Source organism: Xiphophorus hellerii, chromosome 19, assembly GCF_003331165.1.
Source record: "Xiphophorus hellerii strain 12219 chromosome 19, Xiphophorus_hellerii-4.1, whole genome shotgun sequence".
Lineage (NCBI taxonomy): Eukaryota > Metazoa > Chordata > Actinopteri > Cyprinodontiformes > Poeciliidae > Xiphophorus > Xiphophorus hellerii.
In genome coordinates, this window is record NC_045690.1 from 9750448 (window position 1) to 9770704 (window position 20257).

The 20257-nt window shown below is 38.4% G+C and overlaps 1 protein-coding gene across 3 annotated transcripts; it reads right to left on the reverse strand.

Annotated features, from left to right (window-relative positions):
- Positions 1 to 1666: 1666 nt before the first annotated feature.
- On the reverse strand, positions 1667 to 17038 carry LOC116709377 (cytospin-A). 3 transcript variants are annotated; one of them, XM_032547870.1, is made up of 12 exons: positions 16560 to 17038; positions 16003 to 16122; positions 13287 to 13856; positions 13098 to 13150; positions 6895 to 7433; positions 6467 to 6560; positions 6296 to 6362; positions 4317 to 4377; positions 3973 to 4069; positions 2499 to 2615; positions 2351 to 2410; positions 1667 to 2263 (listed from the first exon to the last, which is right to left on the reverse strand). In XM_032547870.1, the coding sequence occupies exons 2-12, from the start codon at positions 16040 to 16042 to the stop codon at positions 2174 to 2176; spliced, it is 1788 nt and encodes a 595-aa protein (XP_032403761.1). In that variant the 5' UTR covers positions 16043 to 16122; positions 16560 to 17038; the 3' UTR covers positions 1667 to 2173. The 3 variants fall into 3 exon arrangements, with proteins under 3 accessions (XP_032403761.1, XP_032403759.1, XP_032403760.1); XM_032547868.1 differs by having other exon boundaries at positions 6467 to 6563; positions 16560 to 17036; XM_032547869.1 differs by having other exon boundaries at positions 6467 to 6563; positions 16003 to 16175; positions 16560 to 17036.
- Between the last annotated feature and the right edge of the window lie 3219 nt (positions 17039 to 20257).

Genomic DNA, 20257 nt, shown 5'->3' on the forward strand with positions numbered 1-20257 from the left:
CTTCTTGCTGCAAGGCAACAATGCTACCAACTGCACCACTGTGCAGCCTATTGCAGCTTTTATTAGAATAAATTATGCATTTTAAATCTATATTGAATTAATGTGCTGATCGTCACAAATATAAGCATGTAGAATAAGAGTTTACACTAAGGGTCCAGGTGGGTTTAATCACCAGGGAGTGATTAAATGTTTCAGAGGGAATCCTCAAGTTGGCATGCATTACCTTGTTTTTACCAGTAGGTGGTAATAAAGCCCTGCCTTTCAAATCAGATGCTCCTCCCAGCTCCTAATGGGGGAAAGTCTCACTGAAACTAACCACCATAAATGGATAATTTTCTTCATTCTTGTCACAGTAATTGTTGTTAAATGGCGTCACACAATTACACAATACTCACAGTAATATTTTTAACACTTTATTGCTTTGGAATAAGCTGTTCACACTAGTTACATATTGACATTATTTTACAGTGCAGCATCCAAAATTTGGCACATAAATCTTTGGCAACAGACATGTAGCAACAGCAGTTATGAATTAGTGAGGAAGCAGAAAGAAGTGTGATGGTGTTGAAACTGGATTTAAAGGCTTGTGTAAGCAAGTATTTGTCTTTGTCACGTTAGTAATTTTGTAATTCAGATCCCAGAGTACAAAATTCACACTGGCAGACTAAAAGGGTTTTCAGGTTGCATGTGGTCATAATGATCATTTTAGACCTGACAAAACCCTTGCTTCAGTCAGAGTCATTCAGTACTAATCTTTACTATGTAATCTGAAGGCACTTTACATATTAAACAGATACAATTCAAAGAAAAACAATTATATATATATATATATATATATATATATATATAGTCTAATCAAATCAATCATAAAGATGGGTTAAAATTCAGATGCTGATTCATACTGAGTTGTTTCATTGCAGTCAAATTCCCTTTTGTGACACAAACTGGTCAAAGGTTATCTATCAAAGTAAGGCCAGCAATTTCCATTACATTATTGACTTCACATCAGCTCTTCCTCTTGAGACATGAGGTGACAGTGGATGGTAGACTGCACTGTATCATTAACTTTGCAGCAATCTCTCATCCTGAGCAAGCATTTGGTAATAGTGGAAAGGAATGACTCCCTTTTAACAGGAAGAAGCCTCAAGGCTCTAAAAGAATCCAGATATGTAATGTAGAGCAATGGCATCTCCAAAGTGCACATCCGCAGAGTACCATGGCGTCCAGTAAATATTGCATTTTGCACATATAAAAGCAAAAGGCAAAACATATAGACAATTAAAACCATATGTAGAGGGAAAACTGCTTTTAGAGTTCTTTTAGTATACAGTACCAGTGTGGAGACACTTACAGTAACATAGCATCCTCCACAAAAGAATGCTTGGAAAAAAAGATATTCAATGCTTTTGAACATTGAAGGGCATGTTTCAACATGTATCAGTGCCGGAAACCCATAAATCCTACTAATAAATATAAAAAGTCGCAATCTGCCTATCCACAGTTTTCCAAAGCACTGTGGATTTAATTTATAAATTAAATAGTTTTATTTAATTTATAAATGAAAAAATTTCAAAAGCAACATTTTTGACGCATTTAGAGCCTTTAGATTAATCTTAATGGGAGGCTTAATTCTTCTGAAGACTTCCTCATCACTGCTCTCTTCAACAATTCTGTTCTGCACTGTCCAACAGATGACTTTATTATTCTTCAACTTGTTTTTGGACTGCCTTCTGTTTGCTTTCTGATTTTTTAGGGAACTAAACAAAAATGTATGTTTTTTGAATATCTTTTGGAAAGAAAATTTCAAAGAAAATTCTTAAAAGTCATGAAATAAGCCCTTTATTGATCATTCTCATTTTAAAAGATAAATATCTAAGAAATCGCTAAGTGTAAGTAATTTTTGGATCCTTTGTTTGTCTTCAACTATTGGTCATACATTTTGTATAGTGCACTTCCTTGATTTTATTACAAGAGCCAGTAGCTGTTAAAGCACACAACGCAGGTAATAACCCGTTGTTTTGACCTTTTCCAGAATAATTATATCTGGACCAAAATGCCAAGTTGCCTATTAACTATCAATTATTGCCACCATTTGGCAGAACTGGTGGAAGTTATAAAAAATGTGTACATTCTTCAAAATATTCCCCGTCTATCGCCTCAGCATCTCATGCAATCACATCTCAAAGTGATGATAGATGCTCTCCACATAACCCAGCACCCTCTGCCAGTCAGGCCCACCAGCTCGCAGCATCTCATCTGCTGTCTGTTGGAGAAATATTTCAGATAAATTTACCAGCTTGAACACAAACCAAATGTACGTTGTGCATGGAATAAAGGAAGTGACCTTTACCAGTGATGGGGAAATCCCCACAGCCTCTCCTGTTTTGAATGCCAGGCTGAGATTTTCTCGCTAAAAAAGGGACAAGTTGTTAAGTTAAGTTGAACATGAACAATAGCTTGGTCTTATCCGCAATACCAACAATGTGTGCATTTTGTACCTTGTTCTCAGGACTAAGGCTGCTGTAAGGGACGTGTGAAGGGAGGTAGGTGTGATAGACAGCACAGAATGCAAGGCCATCTGCCCAGCTGCTGCTGAAGTTTGTGATGTCAATATTCTGAATGAAGAGGAAAGGTTCATTTAACCTACAAATGTCACTCAACTCAGACAATAAAGAATCGTTCCATATTTTACAATCGTATTGTTTCAAATCAATACAGGATATGATTTTTCCGCTATTTGCATCTTGACTTGAATGCAGCATGCATGCCCATGTGAACTATTTGCCTGAAAATATATTTGGATTGATTTGTTGAGATCTAAGGCTCTAGTGATACAGAAAGGTATTTAAGGCTTGATGTCCTTTGAGTTTTGTTTGTTTTCACTTATGTAACATTTTGTGTTTTAGTGACTTCTTGTGTTTTTGCATTTTTGGTTACTCTCTCATTTGTTATCCAGTTGGTAATTTAGTGAGTTCATCTTCTTTAGTTAACTCTAGTGTGTTTCCCAGTAGCGTTTTCATATTGTTTTAGTTATTCTGCACCAAAATATCATCAGCTCAATCAAGATCCTGGCTTTCCTCCATCAGCTGCAAAGTGTTACTAATCAAACACCTGCTCCGTGGTCAGTAATCAATGCCCCAGCTTAAATACATCCCATTAAAGTCAGCTCCCTTCCATATTCACCTATTTGGACTGCTTTATATGGTTTTCCTTTATATCCCCCATTAAAACATAATTTGATACCACCTGCCTACTTCCTGTTAGTTGTTAGATCCTCATTCCAATCACATATCAGACTCCATGCAATTAAAAATATATGTAAACTGTATGACAGTTAAAAACAAGCTTCATGTAGCCCTTTATAATTAAATTTCAGTCATCAATAATATGGCTTTATATTGAATTTAAATCAGCTTAACATTAGTGGCATACATTAAGTTTAGTACCAATTACAGTTTTTAGTTCCTATTTCTTTTCATTCCCATCTATCTTTATGGTCACTAATGATAAAGGCCTTCAAATACTCTGTATTTTAGTTGGGTTGTCACCCAACTAAAAGCAATTCCAGTCCAAGAACTGGAAGACATTCTTTAGTTCAGTGTTTTCCATCCCTGGTCCCCAAGGCACACTGCCCTGCATGTTTTAGGTATTTCCTTGCTTCAGTCCAGCTGATTTCTATTGATGACTGATTAACAGGCGTTTGTTGTACTGCAATCAGTTGAATCAGGCACATTAAAGCAGGGAAACCTCTAACATGTAGGACAATGTGCCTTGAGGACCAGGGTTGGGAAACACTACTTTAGTTATTGCTTGAAATGTGGAAAGCCGAGACAATGTGCTAACAGTAATCTAGCTGTACTTTAAAGCATTTATTAATTAAAATATACTAACGGTGTTTTCAACCTGTGGAAACTGGGCCATGTGTTTAGCACATTTGGAATCCACAAAACACTAAACTGATTCTTGAGTCACCTTGTATCCTTGGGTTCTGCTCTGACACCAGCGGAGCAGCGAGTTTCTCTTTGAGCCTCCATGGCGACGTAGCAGTAGGTTGAAACCATCCTGGGACCTGACAGCAAGATAAAGAAAAAAGATCTATGAGCTTAACTTTTTGGTTTTCTTGTCTTTGTACAGCATTTTAAAAAAGGCAGGAAATTTCAGTAAAACGTCATTTGCAGCAGGGGGCATTTGTTGTCCTTAAAATGGAGACTTCACCAGACAAATTGGATGAAAAGAAACAAAACAACTTTAACAGGATGTGGCAATTCCACTGGCCTTGATGTCAGAGGAGCATGTGGCTAAGTGTGTGGACTCACTTTGTGGGTGGCAGCTCGGTGAGGGCTGAGTTGTACTTATTTAGAGACTCTTCACGTTTTCCTGCAAAGAAAACAACAGGATTTATAAAATCTCTCATCAGCAGTAACCATTTTTTAAAAAATATACTATAAAATATAACACCTTTATTATGTGCTCTGATCAAGTGGTCCTCAAAACAGCTGGTAAATAATTTACCCACACAGAAAAAAACAAACATTCTATTGATCAATTTATCTGTAAAATCTTAAAGAACATTATGTCAACCTTCTAAAATATCACATGATGTAAAGTAAAGCAATGCATTGACAAGACAACATTTACTTTCAAATACATGACACACACAAAGGTATCAGAATTGATTTGACCCTGTGCTTTTAATCTTTCTTGTCCTTTAAATTCTCCTTATCTTCTACTTGAGAGGGAAAAAACAGAAAACGTCCTTTTGGTATATAGTGTAGCTGCATAGTGTTTGCTTTAAAACTAAAACTTCTATTTTCTCATAGACCAGCAAAAAAAAATTTCCATTCATGCTCAGTGTTTGTTACATTTATTTGTTGAACTAAAACAATTAAAATGTATTTATTGTATTTAATTTAAACAAATTGATTCTTACACATTGTGGTCACGTGTTGTTCAATGGATTCCAATGCCTTTGACAATACAGAAAACACAATTTAATCACCAGGTAATCCGGGTTTTTCCGGACATGCCAAAAAACGTTCTGTAGCATGAGTCAAAACTCTAAGACACCTGGGTCGGACCCATATTTGAAGGCCGAATATAGGCCCTCAATTTCCACATCTATCAGTGCAGCTGTCCGAGGTTGGATTCTAGACTTTGGGATCTTTGTTGCAGGTCTTCTCTCCTCTTTCTCTCTCTACCTATTTCCAATCTGATCTGCTGCAAATAAAGGCTAATGCCAGAACAACCTTTAAAATGAGACACCTTATATTCTGCACCAATGAATCTTCATGCAGGTACTCCTGAAACATCACAGTAATTATCCTATAATAAGATAACATTATCTCATGCTATGCTACATCTGCACTGACAAACATTCACTTACCGCAGCATGTTGATTGCTTGGAGCAGCTTCAACAACCAGCAGTTCCAAACATTTAAGAACTTCTGATTATTTCCAATATTTATTATACCATTCGGGGGAACTCAAAGAACATTGACTTTTTATCTCATGATGGTAAAAGTAACTGTGTCCTGAAGAAAGTCAACACTGTAGATTGAGAGTTTCTTTCCAAATTCATACACAACGTACTATTACAAATACACGTTTTTTCCTCCTAACTCCCGATGGTGTCAATATAGGCTAGCAACAGATTAATTGTGCATCTCCAATCATCAAATTTAATGTAAATGGGCTTGAAAAAGATCAGTAAATGTCTTCTGATTTGAAATTTCACCTGTAAAATGATGCAAGCACATTGTTAACCAATAGTAACCAGTCATTTTGCTTAGTAATCTCCAAACAGAGTCCTCCTTTAAAAAAATCAAAGCATTTTCTAACTGAGACAATTTCCACCTCCCACAGTAAAATGTGGATCAATGTTTTGGTCAAGCCCCAGCTATCAACTTTGACCAATTTCTCTTTCCTAACTGAAGAAAAAGCATCACTACAGCACAATGCCATTACTCAAAATTATGAAGGCCACAGAATGCACCAAATTTTACTAAAAGTTATAAGAGCAAATGGATAATTAAAACGCTCTCTACACTTTGAAGTTGTTTATTTCCAAAACCTTTTTAAAGTATATTTCTTTTTCCTTCTAATTTACAATTATGCACTGCTTTGTACTGATGTATCACAAAACTATAATTGAATTGTGTAGTTGAAAAGGGACACAATGTTCAAGGGGTTTAAAGAACTTGCAATGAGAAGACAAAAGCTAATATGAACAAAGATGAAGAGCAAAACCCCACGAACCACAATCAGTGTGTGCAGAAGTTTTATAGAGAAACTAACCAGCATCACTGGAAAACTTGCCATCTTGCCAATCTAGACTTTTTCTTCCTCTTAGTTGCCCCAAGTTCTAGAAAACAAAACTTGTTTTAACTGACAGCATAGATAAGGGTGAACTGAACTTTAAATATAAAGTAATTAAAATGATTTTTTTGCCCAGAGCTTGTATCTCACCCTGTTGGTTGACCCCAGTGTTGAAGTGGAGTTAATCTGGAAGGTTCCATTCTGGTTGGCAGCATTGTCTGAAGACGCAGGCAATCTAGACAGGCTTCTAACACATAATAACAGACTTTAATACCTAGCAATTTTTCACTGGACAGTTGTTTCTCTCAGATCCAGCTTTGGATTAATCTGATGAGGCTGTCCTCATGTGGTCCCACGAATTTCTGAGGAAACAAATTCAGAAGAAACCACAGCAGCATTCCACCTCAACATGGTAATTGTTATCCTTCTTTGTATGCCAAAGATAATAATTACAAAAGACACAACAGTTTTGTTCAGAAAAGTCTATCAAATTACACACAACAATTGTACCAAGTGCAAATATATTTCCAGATTTTGGTCATTTTAAAGAGAGCAGTGGGCTTAAGAGTTTGTCTCACCTTGACCTCTCTGAAGTTGTTACCCTTCGTGAATTACTGGACTGAACATCTGGTCCGTCCTGATCCTCATTGGTCACATTTCTCAGGGAACTTCTAGTCATACCTTTAGAGTCTATTATTGAATCGTCCTCAACAACATTCTTCACTACGAGATTCTGACTCTTACTTTCCATCCTTTCTCCCCTAAGCCTGCACAATCCCCTGACCCTGCCCCGATTGGTCCCCTCTTTGCTTTCAGAGACATTGGATTCTCCATTGGATCTCTTTAGCTCCTGTCGTGTGTGAACTTCAGTTTTGTCTTGAACCTCGGTAAAAACAGACAGTTTTTGTCTGGTTTCCTTTAGTTCTCCTTGTAGAGTGACGAGCTGATTTTCAGCCTCTTTCTGTCTCTGCTGAGCAGCAGTCAGCTCCATCTGAATTTCCTTGTGGGCCATTCTTAACACCGTAAGCTCCTCTTCTGCCTCGGCTTTCAGGCGGTCAGCCACTGACACGGCCACCTGAAAGTCTGCCTGGAACTGCAGCCATTCCCCACGTTCTGTCTGAAGGGAAATAGTTGGCGTTATTTAAAAAGTGACATTTCACCTAATTTTAAAAAAATGACAGAGATTTTTAATGCACTAGTGATCTATAATTATTAAAAATATCCAAATGTTTGCCCCCCCAAAAGATCAGCTTTTTTAAGGTTAGTGATCAGCCAGACATCTCTAATAGGTGCACCTCAAGGGATTTCCTTGGTTCAGCACATGTGATTTCAATTGATGGCTGATAAACAAACTTTTGCTGAACTACAATCATCTGAACCAAATATGTTAAAGCAGAGAAACATCTAAAATCTGCAGGCCAGTGCCTTGAGGACCAGGGTTAGGAAACACTGAATTAGAGGATGAAAGGAGGTGGCTGCTGGTTGTTCTTCATATGAATATAAAGTCTATACAGTACCTTTAGCCTTCTGTGTTCATTGTGTTTTCCCATGTGCTTTTTACACTTTGCTAATGCTTACTTTATTCTACCTCTTAATGTTACCATCTATATCTCATCCTTTGTAATTAGTCTGGGAGTCCACAATGTATATCTCTGACAAACATTACTTGAGCCAATAGCTAATTTCCTTCCTGAGGAATTAACAATGCAAAACTCTTCAGTGTAGCAATTGCTACTGAGTAAGGAAGACTTAGCTGCATTCACCACGACTCAGCTGTTTAAAAAATGAAGGAAACAGAGGAAACAAAAAAAAAGCTTCAGAAGCTTCTCGAAAGAAGACTGGGTGGTCTCATCTAGTAGAAGCCAAATATGTCAGATACCAGGAAGCTAAGTGTATTGGGGAAAATTAGTTTCATCTTTTTAAAAACTACATTTCTGTCAGAGATTGTTGGTAGTACAGATTTCAGCTTTTATGTAAGAGTCAGCTTATTTCCTACATAAACTACGTCCTACATGTGTATCGTCTGTTCTGAAGCTGGCATATTTATATCAAATTAGGTTGTGAAAAGGAGCAATCAAATATCCATTTGGCCCACACAAGTTAAACCAAACTAAACAGCAAGTCTCAGCATGTTGAAAGGAGTGGAGCTCCAAGTCACTTCTAAAGAAGCATAACTAAATGGGTCAGAAGTGTTTAACTTTTTCTTTTTCACACCAGTCTTGTATTGTGAAACTGCATTCTATGTCTCAACTCCTTGGGCTGTGATCCAAAGATGTTCTTTTGTTTTTTTTACATCTGAGCAATATATTTCTGAGTAAGATTCTCATCAAACTGACTCTGTTTCGCAACTTCAAGGATGACAGAAAAAAGGTTTGTGCACATAGCATACTGAAATAAAGGGGAAAAGGCAAACATCAAACAAACAGGGATCAAAAGAGGAAATCTGAACCAGCAAAGCCAAGAGGTAACCGATAACAGACTATTGTGAAAGTCAAGGCAATGATTACTGTAAGACGAAACGCTAAAGGATATGGGGAGGGAAAGCAAAAATAAAAGTGTTTTAAATCACACATATTTAAAGCAGAGCTACGTGAGCCAGGGAATTGAGACTGAGAAGCAGAGGAGCTGGGAAGGTTGGGGAATTAAATGAAGAATGGATGGAGATGTGAGGAGGAGGGGAAGTCTGAGCCAACACGTTCCCTCATCTGACCAGTGACTCCAGACCGCAGCTGGGCTTGATTACACTGAATGCACATACACACACACACATAATATTATATTTCTTTTCCTCACTCCCACACATACACCCCTCTTTTTGTTCCACCTCAACATCAAACCTCACTGTTAACTTTACTGAAAACATTAAATGAAAAGAAACATGGTGTTTCCTGTTTGAAACTGTGCAAGTTCTGAATTAAGGAAATCCTAACCCCCACCGCTGTTTTTCAACGCTTGTGTCTGTGCAGAGTATTTCTTATCTGAATGTGGATGCACCAACTAGAGCATGTCTGTTTAAGGAAACAGGAAGAGGTGCTCCTCAGTTCATACCAAGATAACAGTGTGGATTTACACACAAACTGACCCAGTCCCAAAAGGCCTGACCTCATGGTCCCCTGCAAGACCAGATGAGGTATCCAACCTTGACAGGGACAAATGTACATCTATGCCTGTCTCCAGGCACAGCTGAAATCCTGACTGATCCTGGGAAAGGTCCAGCACACTTGGAAATGTCCTCTGAGTATGTTCCACCCATCTATCCCTTGTTCACCTCCACACCCAGTTTTAAGAAAACCTTCTTGAGGGAACTATCCCAACTGCGTAATGTTTCTTTTCTTCCGTTTTCTACTTTTCCACAGCCTGTAATGTGAATTCAGAGTGTTTGGAAAGCTCTTGAGATGTAGTGCCTGACAATCGGAAAATATCTTTTAAAACATTTTGTCACAGTAAAATTAGAAGAAAAGCACAAGTTTTGTGTCTATTTTCCTACAGTAGTTTTAAATCACTTTTTAAAGAGTTTAAGTAGGAAAATGTATTGAGCTGTGCTCCCAACTGATTATTTCCTATTTCGTGCACAATTGCTACTTCCAACTCCACCATGTTGAAAATGTTATCAAGTATTTTCCTTGGTATTGGTATCGAGTTTTAAATCTAAGTATCGCAACAACACTGCAATCTCTACTTTGAATCATGGTGGTGGCAGCATTATGCTGAGGAGATGGTTTTCTTCAGTACGGACAAGAAAGTTGGTCAGAGTGGCTGCAGAATATTTGGGACTGAAGCAGTGGTTTACTTTCCAGAAGGACAATGACCCAAAACATATAGCCAGAGAATGATTTAAATCAAACCTTATTCATGCGTCATCAAAGTCAATTAATTGAAAATCTATGGCAAGATTTTCATCTAATGTTCACTCTCCATCCAATCTGACAAAGTTTTAGCTATTTTGCTAAGATGGACTAGTTTGGGTTTCTTGACACTCAAAGTTGTTGAGAGTCTGACCCCCAAAAGACCTCCACTTTAAATGGCAAATGACACACTGGGGTTAATCATACTGACATACTGTAATAAATTTTGAAAAACAAATACGCTTTTTATTTATGTACTAATATATACATTTATAGATTCCAATGGCACAAGTTCTACAAACAACTCAACTTGAGGGGAGCCAAAGCCTGCAGATGCAATCACCAGTGAGCGACACTACAAATCTAGCAGAAAATGAACAAAATCCTAGCTGGTGCACAGTCTTCTTTGAACACGTGACTAGCCTGCATGACCTCCATGTGCAGGGGCCCTTTTTAAGGCTTGTTTGCAGGAGCAGTCTAGCGAGCAGAGAAAAGAGAACCAGCAGATCATTTCTGAAAATCTCCAGCAGCGTTCACCTGGAACTGATTCCGAAGAACGGCTTTGAGAAGGTATAACGGGAACACAAATTCACCCAGCCACCCACGCGGTAACACATATACATGCAATGAATAAGCTGATTTCGCCTTTGCTAGTTAAGACAACTGAAAACCATAAGCACAGATGGTGCTCTGCTGCTAGAAGTGCATAGGGAAAGCATTCTGACTCTCGGATAGACAGAGCATGACAGGAAGTCTTTTGAAAGTGGCAAAGAGAAAGCACATAGAAGAACCTTGCTGTAAAAGGAAGAATAGTAGGGTACTTAAACTGAATAAAAAAAGGGTTAAGAAATCTGGCCAGATATGGTGAAGAAAAATTCAAAGTTGAGCTCAGATAAAAGAATAAAATGAATGAGGGGAGAAGGTGAGACAATGTAGGAGAGGAAGCGTGAGATGAGTCAGGAAGGAGTACTGCTGCAAAAGTGATAATAAAACTATGCGGATTCGTGCTCTGTTTGTATTTTATTTACTTCAAACAGGCACAAAATAATCTTAAGGCTTCTATAAACAAGTGTTCATGCCCCGGGACCTTTTTTCCACTTTGTCACTTTACAACCACAAACTTTAATATGTTTTATTCAAATTGAGCTTCGCAGCATCTCCAGAGTCATTGGGAGTCTCTGATTAAAGTGCTCCTTGTGGGATCAGTCAGTTTACTACTGGAATTGTCACACCATGCACTGCTTTGTGTTTGTCTATTAAATATCCCAAATTAAAAAAACAGTGACATTTGTGATGGTAATGTGACAAAATGGCAATGAAGTTCAATGCACTGTAGACACAAAAACACTTGTGCCGTGCAAGGGCACAAGTGTTTTTTTTTTTGTTTGTTTTTTCAAAGCAAGGGAAAAAAAGGGGGAAAAAAATTGGCTTTGTAAAAATCTGCATGTATTTTCCTATGGGACACAAACAACAACATAGTCAGTTACACTGCAGAGCGCAACCCCCTCCACCTCACAGCAGAGCACAGAACAAAACAGGTTTTGTCTCCTAAACAACTGACTGTGAACCCCCACTCTCTACATAGCAGTTCCATTTTCCGCAAAAAGAGAATCCCAGGCCTTCAGAGAAGAGCGGGAGGGTTTAATAAGAGGAGCTCTGCTTGCTCATATCGCTCTGCTGAGGGCTCATGTAAACACAAGTGCTGAGCTGCCCCATTTCCACGACATGTTGGCCCCCTCTCAGTACTGTAGTACAGTTTTTCTAAGGTTTCCTGACCTGTGTGAGTCTGATATTACTAAGACCCTTATTAGAATGTGGGAAAGTTTACAAGAGATTGAAGAAATGATAGCGAAAACTTGGAGTGAATAAACTGTTCACATCAGTGAGAACTGGGCTACAGGAGAAACAATCTATACATGTAGACTGTGTCAGATTTTTAATTACAGATGATGGAAAAACATAATCTGCAGCAGATGAAGTAGGTGCACTTTAGGTCACATCCAGCTGTTCTAATCTGAGGCAGAGCTAGAGGAAACTAAGAGCATCTGCCCACAGACCTCATAAGGGAGGGAAAGGCATTAGAATTGAGTGACTGACAGGAAATTACCAAAGAATATCATCATCCTCATGAAAACACATAAAGCTTTAGCAGTAGAATAGAAGAATTCTCAAAAGAATTCAATTTTATTCTCATTGTACTCAGGTCATTCAGGTTGGGAATGTTTTTAAAATAGTTGAGTGTTTAGGAGGAAATGTAACTTTGAAGTTGAGACTTTTAACTTCTTACATCAAAGTGGGGCACAACTGCCAACATTATCTCATGTAAGGTGATTTCAGATTATTTCTCTCTCTTTCTATCTCTCTCTCTCTCTCTGGCCTCTGAGGACAAGCAGAGGACAGGAAAAGCTTTAATGAACAAGGCTGCAGCTCCCAGCAGGCAGAGTGGGGCTCATTCCAAAGTCTATTGTGGTTTGGGAGCTGGGAAGTGATAGAATGTGTGTGTCGGTGTCATCTCACAGCTGAAGGGTTATAGCAACCAACCTGGCTTGTGGATAACTTCCTGTTTACTTAAGAAAAGTAATTTATCAAATGTGCTGGGGAAAACAAGATTACTGATATCAAGCATGTTTCTGGAGGTCTAAAAACATAACATCTCATTGCATTATACAAAACTTTATTTATAGACTGAATTGTTTTTATTTTGTAAGTGTTGAATGAAAATTTAGTGGAAGTTCCATGTCAATAGAAATATTAGAAATGCATTTACTATGAGAACTGCAATTTTACCTGCTGCAAAGGCAAACTATAATTCTTGAATGATAGAAATATATGTCAGCACAGCCCTAATATGACTATTCATGACTAGTCAAAACTCACAGTGGGGACTAGCTATGTAAGCACATAGCTCAAAACTCACAAGGAAAGCTATTGCTTACCTGCAAAGTAGTCTTTAAACTTTTCACTTCAGTAAGCAGTTGCTTTAGTATCTCTGAGGTGAAAACAAAAATTATGAGAAAGAACATGCAAATCAAACAGGAAACGTGTCAAAGAAAACTTCTGCAGCTCAGAATCACTTTGTATTAACTACAGGATGAGAAGCTTTGACCAACTAAGACAATTCTTGCCTGTTGTGTTTGTGGTCCCATCCTTTCTGTCTGTAACACCCAGTGTAGTCCGGCACTCCTCCAGCAGTTTTGCTAGTTCTTTGCTTTGTTTGTCTTTGTCTTCATTACCCAGCAGAAGGGACTCATTCAGACTACTGTTTCTTTCTTTCTTGCTCTGCTCCACAGAGCTGGTGGAAGGTGGCGCGCTGCACACCGACGAAGGACTCTTTATAGGACTAACCGCCACACTCTTCACTTGGGAGCCTGAAGTTCTGGATGTAGGGGTCGGTAGGCCGCCATTTCTCCCTGAAGAAGCTTGCCCCTTGCCTGCCACAATACTGCCAGTTTTCTTGAGAACAGGGCTCACTGCAGGACTGACTGCAGAGCTGCTTGGGCCACCTGGTGGAGGAGGCTTCCAGTCAGGAGGGGGGATAGGGCTCTTTGGAGAGCATTGGTGTGGTTTCTTCCCACTCAAAGTGATAGTTGCAGCTGGTGATGGGGATAAAGTAGGTGATGTGGCAGGAAGTGGAAGTTGGGGAATGCTGCTCTGAGGAGATGAAGGTGGAGTGTGGAAACTCTCCAAAGGTGCCCCTAGGAATAAAAATCAATTAATGAAAAGAGACCAATTCTAAGTCCAATTGAGAATCTGTGCCATAAATTGGTATTGTTGTCAGAGCTGCCAACTATGGAGTCTGATAACACTTGAGTTTTTCTGCAAAGAACAGGAAAGGATTTCAGCACAAACATATCTGGTGGTGACATAACCCCAAAGATCTTCAGCTGTAATTATAGCAAAAGAGCAAAGCATGTACAGTTTTCATGCTACTTCACAATATGGTGGTTAGGGTTACACAAAAAAAAATTGAGAAATGTTCCAAGGGGTATAAATCCTAAAACAGTATTTTTAAAACAACTGAACGTGGAAGAGCCTGCAAGCATCATATTTTATGATCCGCAGCTGCAAGACACAACAAAATCAACAAAAAAAGCTGAATTGAAGCCAGAGTTAGGAAAATAAGCATTTAGTCGTCGCTAGTCTTGCTTGTTGACACTGAAAACAATATTCAGTGGGATGGCTCTCGCAAAACACCCAGGCTATAATCATGGAGTCAAATGCTGCAACGTTCATTTCCCACATTAAATAACACAGGAGGTGACATTTTGAGCATTGCAGCATTGGGCTTCCAATAAATTATCAGGTTAGGCACAAAAGCAGACATTATTTTCTCTTTCTGGGTTCAGCAATAATTATACCTTAACCAATAATAGGAAAAGGAGAGAACAGTGTTTTCTTTTCTTTCTTTCCCATGTTTGGGCAGTCGCTGCTTGACTAGCAAAGGGATTGTTTTTTTCTAAAGTGATGTAAGAGCTGCATTTGAACATTTGTAAGTTATGCACCACCTGCTGCAAAGAAAAACTCACTCATGAAGAATGACAGGATTGTCTAATAAAGATCTAATGCTTTTTTTATCTTCCATTCCAGCTATAAATATGCGCTCTCACTCATGTGTATGGGTGGTAAAGTGACTGAATAAGGTAGGATCTGAGTTATTTTAACAAAGTTCGTTTGTGTGTGTGAGGGTGTGTGAGGGCGTGTGCGTGCGTGTGTGTGTCAGACAGTATTAGGCCTCCTATGATTAATCCGCTGCCCTTGCAGTGAGCAGGGGAATTCTGCCGATTCATCACAGCTGGGTCGGCAGGCCCAGGACGAATCACACAGGGACGCAAGGAGAATGACCACTCACTGAGCAACACGAAGGAAGGCTGCCAAGATTCCTGCAGCCACACACATACAGCCTTTGCCTTTCCTTTCCTTTTCTTCAGTTTCACAATCACGACCAAGCCATCTTTTGGGAAATTTGTGTAGTTTTTCTTCTCTTCTCCTTTTTAGATACATTTTACTTTCTATATTACAAAAATGTTTTAAACATGATAGAAAAAAAGGGTTGAGTGGATCAAATCATCATTTACACCTCCCCAAAATGAACCACTTTCCAAAAAAGGAGCTAGAGTTCAGTTTACCATTAGTTTTAATGCACCCTAAAATGGTTTCCGACTGTTAGGATTTCTGTTTCTTTCTTTTTTTAATTTACCAATATTTACACACAGGCTGCCTATTTGCAGTACAATATTCATGATGATTCCACAGAAATAGGTTTTTCTGTGGAACATAACTCTATTTTTTTTGTAGAGCATATTATTCAAAAGAAATTGCAGCTTAGGAATCTGAAATGTGCAAGTGCAATGCTGCTTGCCATGTCATTGGTTATTAGCACTTCTAAATTGCAATGTAGCCAATTTACACCTGCCATTATTTTCTTTGATGATGACTGGCTCTTCCCTCAATAGTAAAATATAAGGGACAGATAGTAACTTCTGCGGTAGTGCTGACGGTTTCTATTATACATATTCAGTTAAGGTATTTATTTTGAACTATCAAAATAAAAAGGTGTTCTTAGAGGAGGTAACTTTGCAGATATTAGCTATTCACATTCAGCTGCGGTTCCTAACCCCTGCAATTACCAGAGGTCTACGCTATCTATTTCTCCAGCTAAAAAAAAACATGAGTTACACTGAACAGGCAAATTGATTTTAGTTCTGAGTATCTCTAGCTTGTGTTTTTGAGGACAGAGAAAGAGTATGGGTTAGCAAGTGGGGGGCCAGCAAGTGGATGCCCAGGACACCAATCTTGCTAGAACTGCCCCTGCTGAAAGCTGCATTTGGTGTGCTGACCTACCTGTGTTCCCATGGTTGTCCTTGGTGGAAAAGTTGCCCATCTTGCATTAACAGAGATTGGGCCGGGGAAGCGGCCTTGCAGGTACTTGTTGCTCTTCGTCCAGACCAGAGCTTAGGTGACCTGCACACATCCAGTAATTTGTCAGGTGAGGTCATGCAGCAGCAAACAGGCTCCTAAAAGTGTGTTTACCCGGCGTTAATAACGGACATTCGCCTGTTAAGAAAATCACAATGTTTACATAAGGAAGCTAAATTATAGTAGCTACTTGGGTGAAGTACTGAATTGAATTTAGACGGTCTAGTTTAGTCTAGTCTAGAGAGAGGTCAAAACAGAAAACAAAATAAGCTGATAGGAGCTTCAAATTTCAGAAGAAGAAATGCGCTTAACAAGCAAACGCACCAATCCGAGCCACTGTACACTCAACTTGTCCGAGCTGAATAAAATCAAACATCTTAATTCTAAAAACCTCTTCTCTCAGCTCAGAATGTTTTCCATCGCAAAAAAGTTTATTCTTCCATATCAAAGCTGCTAATTGTAACATGAAACTAGATACAAACCTTTAAAAGTGAAATAAGTAATTCCAAGAATCTTCAGATCTGCTTAATAAGTCGTCCTTCTGCTCCTTCCCGCTGTACTTTGTGTGTCTGAAGCGCTGCCCAACCAGAGGCGCTTCTTCTGCTGCTTTCTTCAGTGTAGAGACGCAAAGGCGGCTGCACTGATCCAGCCGCAGCTCTTGCCGTTCAAACTCAAACACAAGCAAGACTTTTCCCCTCTAAGTGTCGCCATGAGAGTAAACATTATAAAAAAAGGGGGAAAAGAAGAAAGAAAAAGTTTCTATCCACGACACACTAAAAATATTTGTAAACTACATCAACTAAAAACAAGTCCACATGTCTGTCCACTGGAGGGCACAGTTAGGCTGTGCTAGTGGGGAAAAAGACAACCCTCTGGGAAGTTATGACCCGCCCTCATTTGTCCCTGGACCTGATGAAGCAGATGACCTACTGACCCACTGCACCACAGAGCTTCTGCTTTTATTATTTAAATATTTATTATTTGAAAATTCTTTACAAACAAAATTTTTAAATATGGTTTTGAAAATTATTTACAAACAGAACTCTGAACACCTGTGGCTTTTGATTTTAAAGCCCCTGAGTTCGTAAAATTATTATTTTTTGCCTAATAATATTATTGGAAGTTTTTTTTAAACATATAATATTTTTGTATGTAGTCCATGACTACTATTTATCCTGGTGACAGATTCTTAGACCTATTAACAAATGTTAATAACAGAAAAAAATATCTGCACCAACATTAAGTTGAGCTCGAAACGCAATGTTGTTGTTGTTTTAACCAGTGATTGATTGCTCAATCACTGAACAATCAAGGAAAATCTAAATGTGGAATTTTGTATTAGAGTATCTACTGTGCAGTTTATTTATTTTAGTATTTATCTTAAAAACAAATTTGTGCATAATTGTGAAATTAAGAAAAGGGATATAGGGAATTCAAAACAACAAAACTCATGTCCTCACTCTGAGGAAATCTCAATTGTGAATAATATCAGCGGAGGTAATATGCTGCCGGAAGGATTTTCTTCATCAGGGTGATAGAAGCATACAGAGTTGAGATTAAATACAGGATTACCCTGTAAGAAAACCTATTAGAGGTCTTGAAAATTTTGAAGCGGGGTGTTGGTTCAGTTTCCAGCAGGACAAAGTCCCTAAACATTCAGCCACATCTAAAATGCAACAGTTTATTTCAAAGCATTTGCATGTGTTTGAACGGCCTAGTTCAAGTCTAAACCTCAATCCAATTTAGATTTTTTATTGTGACAAAAAACTGAATTATCCAAACATGTTTTGTCAGTATTCTACAGGTCACTGCAGATTATTTTCAAGAAGCACTTTTAGACTTTTCTCCCAAATTATAATGAAAAACTATGCAAAAACCATGATAGTTATTTCCAAAGTTTTGCTCCAAGTTTTCCTTAATATTCAGTTTAGATGCTGTAATCTTTTGATCTTATTGTGATAAGTGAATATAGGTGCAGAAATTGCCAATTTTAATATGACAAAATGAATACAAAGTACTTCTAGTCATCTTTTAAATTAGTTTAAAATTAATTCCTATATTTATATACAGTATATGTGAATATATATAATTCATGGTAGCTATATAACATGCAAACAGGTTCGACTTGTAAAAATAGTTTATATTATATATGATTTCTTTGTTTTAAAACTGTTTGTTTTTGACTACAGAATGTAAACATTTGCATTTCTCCTCAACAATGTTGTCATATCTTTCTAACAATGAACAATTTTAGCACATTAGGAATATTCTCTTGCTTCCCAGCATCCCATCAAACCAAAACAACATGGATTGTAATTTAACTAAAAACATTTATTTTTTTATACAAAAAATAGAAAAAACCCACAAATGTTTGCAAAGGCTGTTCGACTAACATTTGTGACTAAAGTGCAACAGCAGAAGTGATCTTGTGCAACATGAATTTATTAAGTATGAACTTCTACAGACAACATCTCTCCTTTATTTAACAGAGCTGAACTACAGTTCACTTATAACTAAATGTGCACTGGTTTGTGACACACAGTAAGCTGACAGGATGAATATGATGCCTTCAATCATCCCCTGCATTTTTAATCCACCACAACACAATATGTCAGTATTCTGTAATAAGGTGCAGAAAACTGAGAGAAGCTTTGCTGTGGTGGGGAGAGGAGCTTCTTCTCTCACTCTGATTGAGATCAATACGTTTCCAGAGGGCTCGGTGTGCAACGCTGCAGCATAGTGAGGATTTATCAAAGCCAGTCAGGTGCATTACACAGCCTTCAGCCCATGACCACAACGATTTCACAAATCCTCGGAGTGCAAAGCCTGAACATGGCACCCAAGTTCTGACTACTTTTTATCCTACAACAGGTAAAAAATGATTTGTCATACGTGTTACTGGTGGATTTTTCAAAATTTGTAACCATTATAATCACATTATGTAACTATAAAAAGATGCTGTCCAGGGCAATTATTCAGCATCTGATGCCAGTTGGAGCTGTCAGTGTCCCCTGCTGAGTGGATTATGACCGTTTTGGTGGAAACCTGCTGCGCTATTCTGAAGAAGCACCACTAGGGCTTTAAGACACTTGCAACCTGCTGCAACTCGCCACTCATCAAATTTGGCAGACAGACAAGGCTGGCTCTTCAGATGGATAAAAAAAGACTGGTCAGACATTCAACTTTCTCACCATCAGTTCTTTTCAAAATTCATAAATGTTCTCAGAAGTTCCTCTGCACCTCTTGCCAAGACAGTGTAATCCTGTGCAACCAATAAGGCACAGCACACGTTCTCAACCACACTCAGTGCCTCGACAAATCTCAGGTCCCCTTTTCCCTTTATGTCTACACAATTAAAAACACCAACATTCATTTTTTAACTCTGCTTATGACTCAGAGAAATGGCGGACACTGCAGGGTGAACGGCACATTGTTTGGTCACATAGGAACTGCTTGAGTTCCTCAGGTCTTTGTCTCTCTAATTCCAGATTAGAATAATGAGCATGTGTTGATTTTCCACCAAGGTTAATCCCAGTAGGACAGTTTATCCTGAAGGAATCACCACTCTGCTCTGCCTGACTGCCAGCACCAAGGTCTCAGACACAAAACCCTGCAATCATAATCCTGCACAATGTAGCTGTGCATGCATAGTTTACATTCTTGGATTTCATATTTTGAAACTGTTGTATCATTCGTCCTTCAGTAACACTCTCCATTGATAATATAGTCTGTGTTGTATGGACTACACCTGATCCATGTCAGAGAAAATACCATTGAAGTCATGGGCATCAATGTGCTGCTTAAGCACTTACAAGTAGCTGTCTGCTTTGTAAGACTCAAAGAAAGAGGGGCAATGCCAAACTTGATGCTTTTTAAATACCACAACTTTAGAATAGGGAAAATATTTCAAAATTAAACAATCTGACTCACTAAGTCAAACTCAACATGACTCTGGGAAGTTCCAGCATCTGTAATATACTCATCCAGTCACTCTTACTAACAAGTGTCCTGTCAGTGCCTTAAAGTTTGAGTTATTGTTACATCTATTGCACTATGTAAGGAATTCCATGTCATTATGGTTTTTATTTAGGGTAAGTCAGGTTACACTTACTCATATTCAGAGAGCACATGGGCCTCACTGCAGCTGCAACGGGCCAGCATAGCTACAATCTGAGATCTG

What these genes read in the sequence shown, in the direction of transcription:
- LOC116709377 (XM_032547868.1), bottom strand. Translation starts at nt 16,042, where the DNA reads ATGGGCAACTTTTCCACCAAGGACAACCATGGGAACACAG. An exon ending in ACAACTTCAGAGAGGTCAAG is followed by an intron (nt 6,564 to 6,894) that starts GTGAGACAAACT and finishes ATTATGTGTTAG; the next exon opens with AAGCCTGTCTAGATTGCCTG. An exon ending in GCAGAACCCAAGGATACAAG is followed by an intron (nt 2,616 to 3,972) that starts GTGACTCAAGAA and finishes CTCTTCATTCAG; the next exon opens with AATATTGACATCACAAACTT.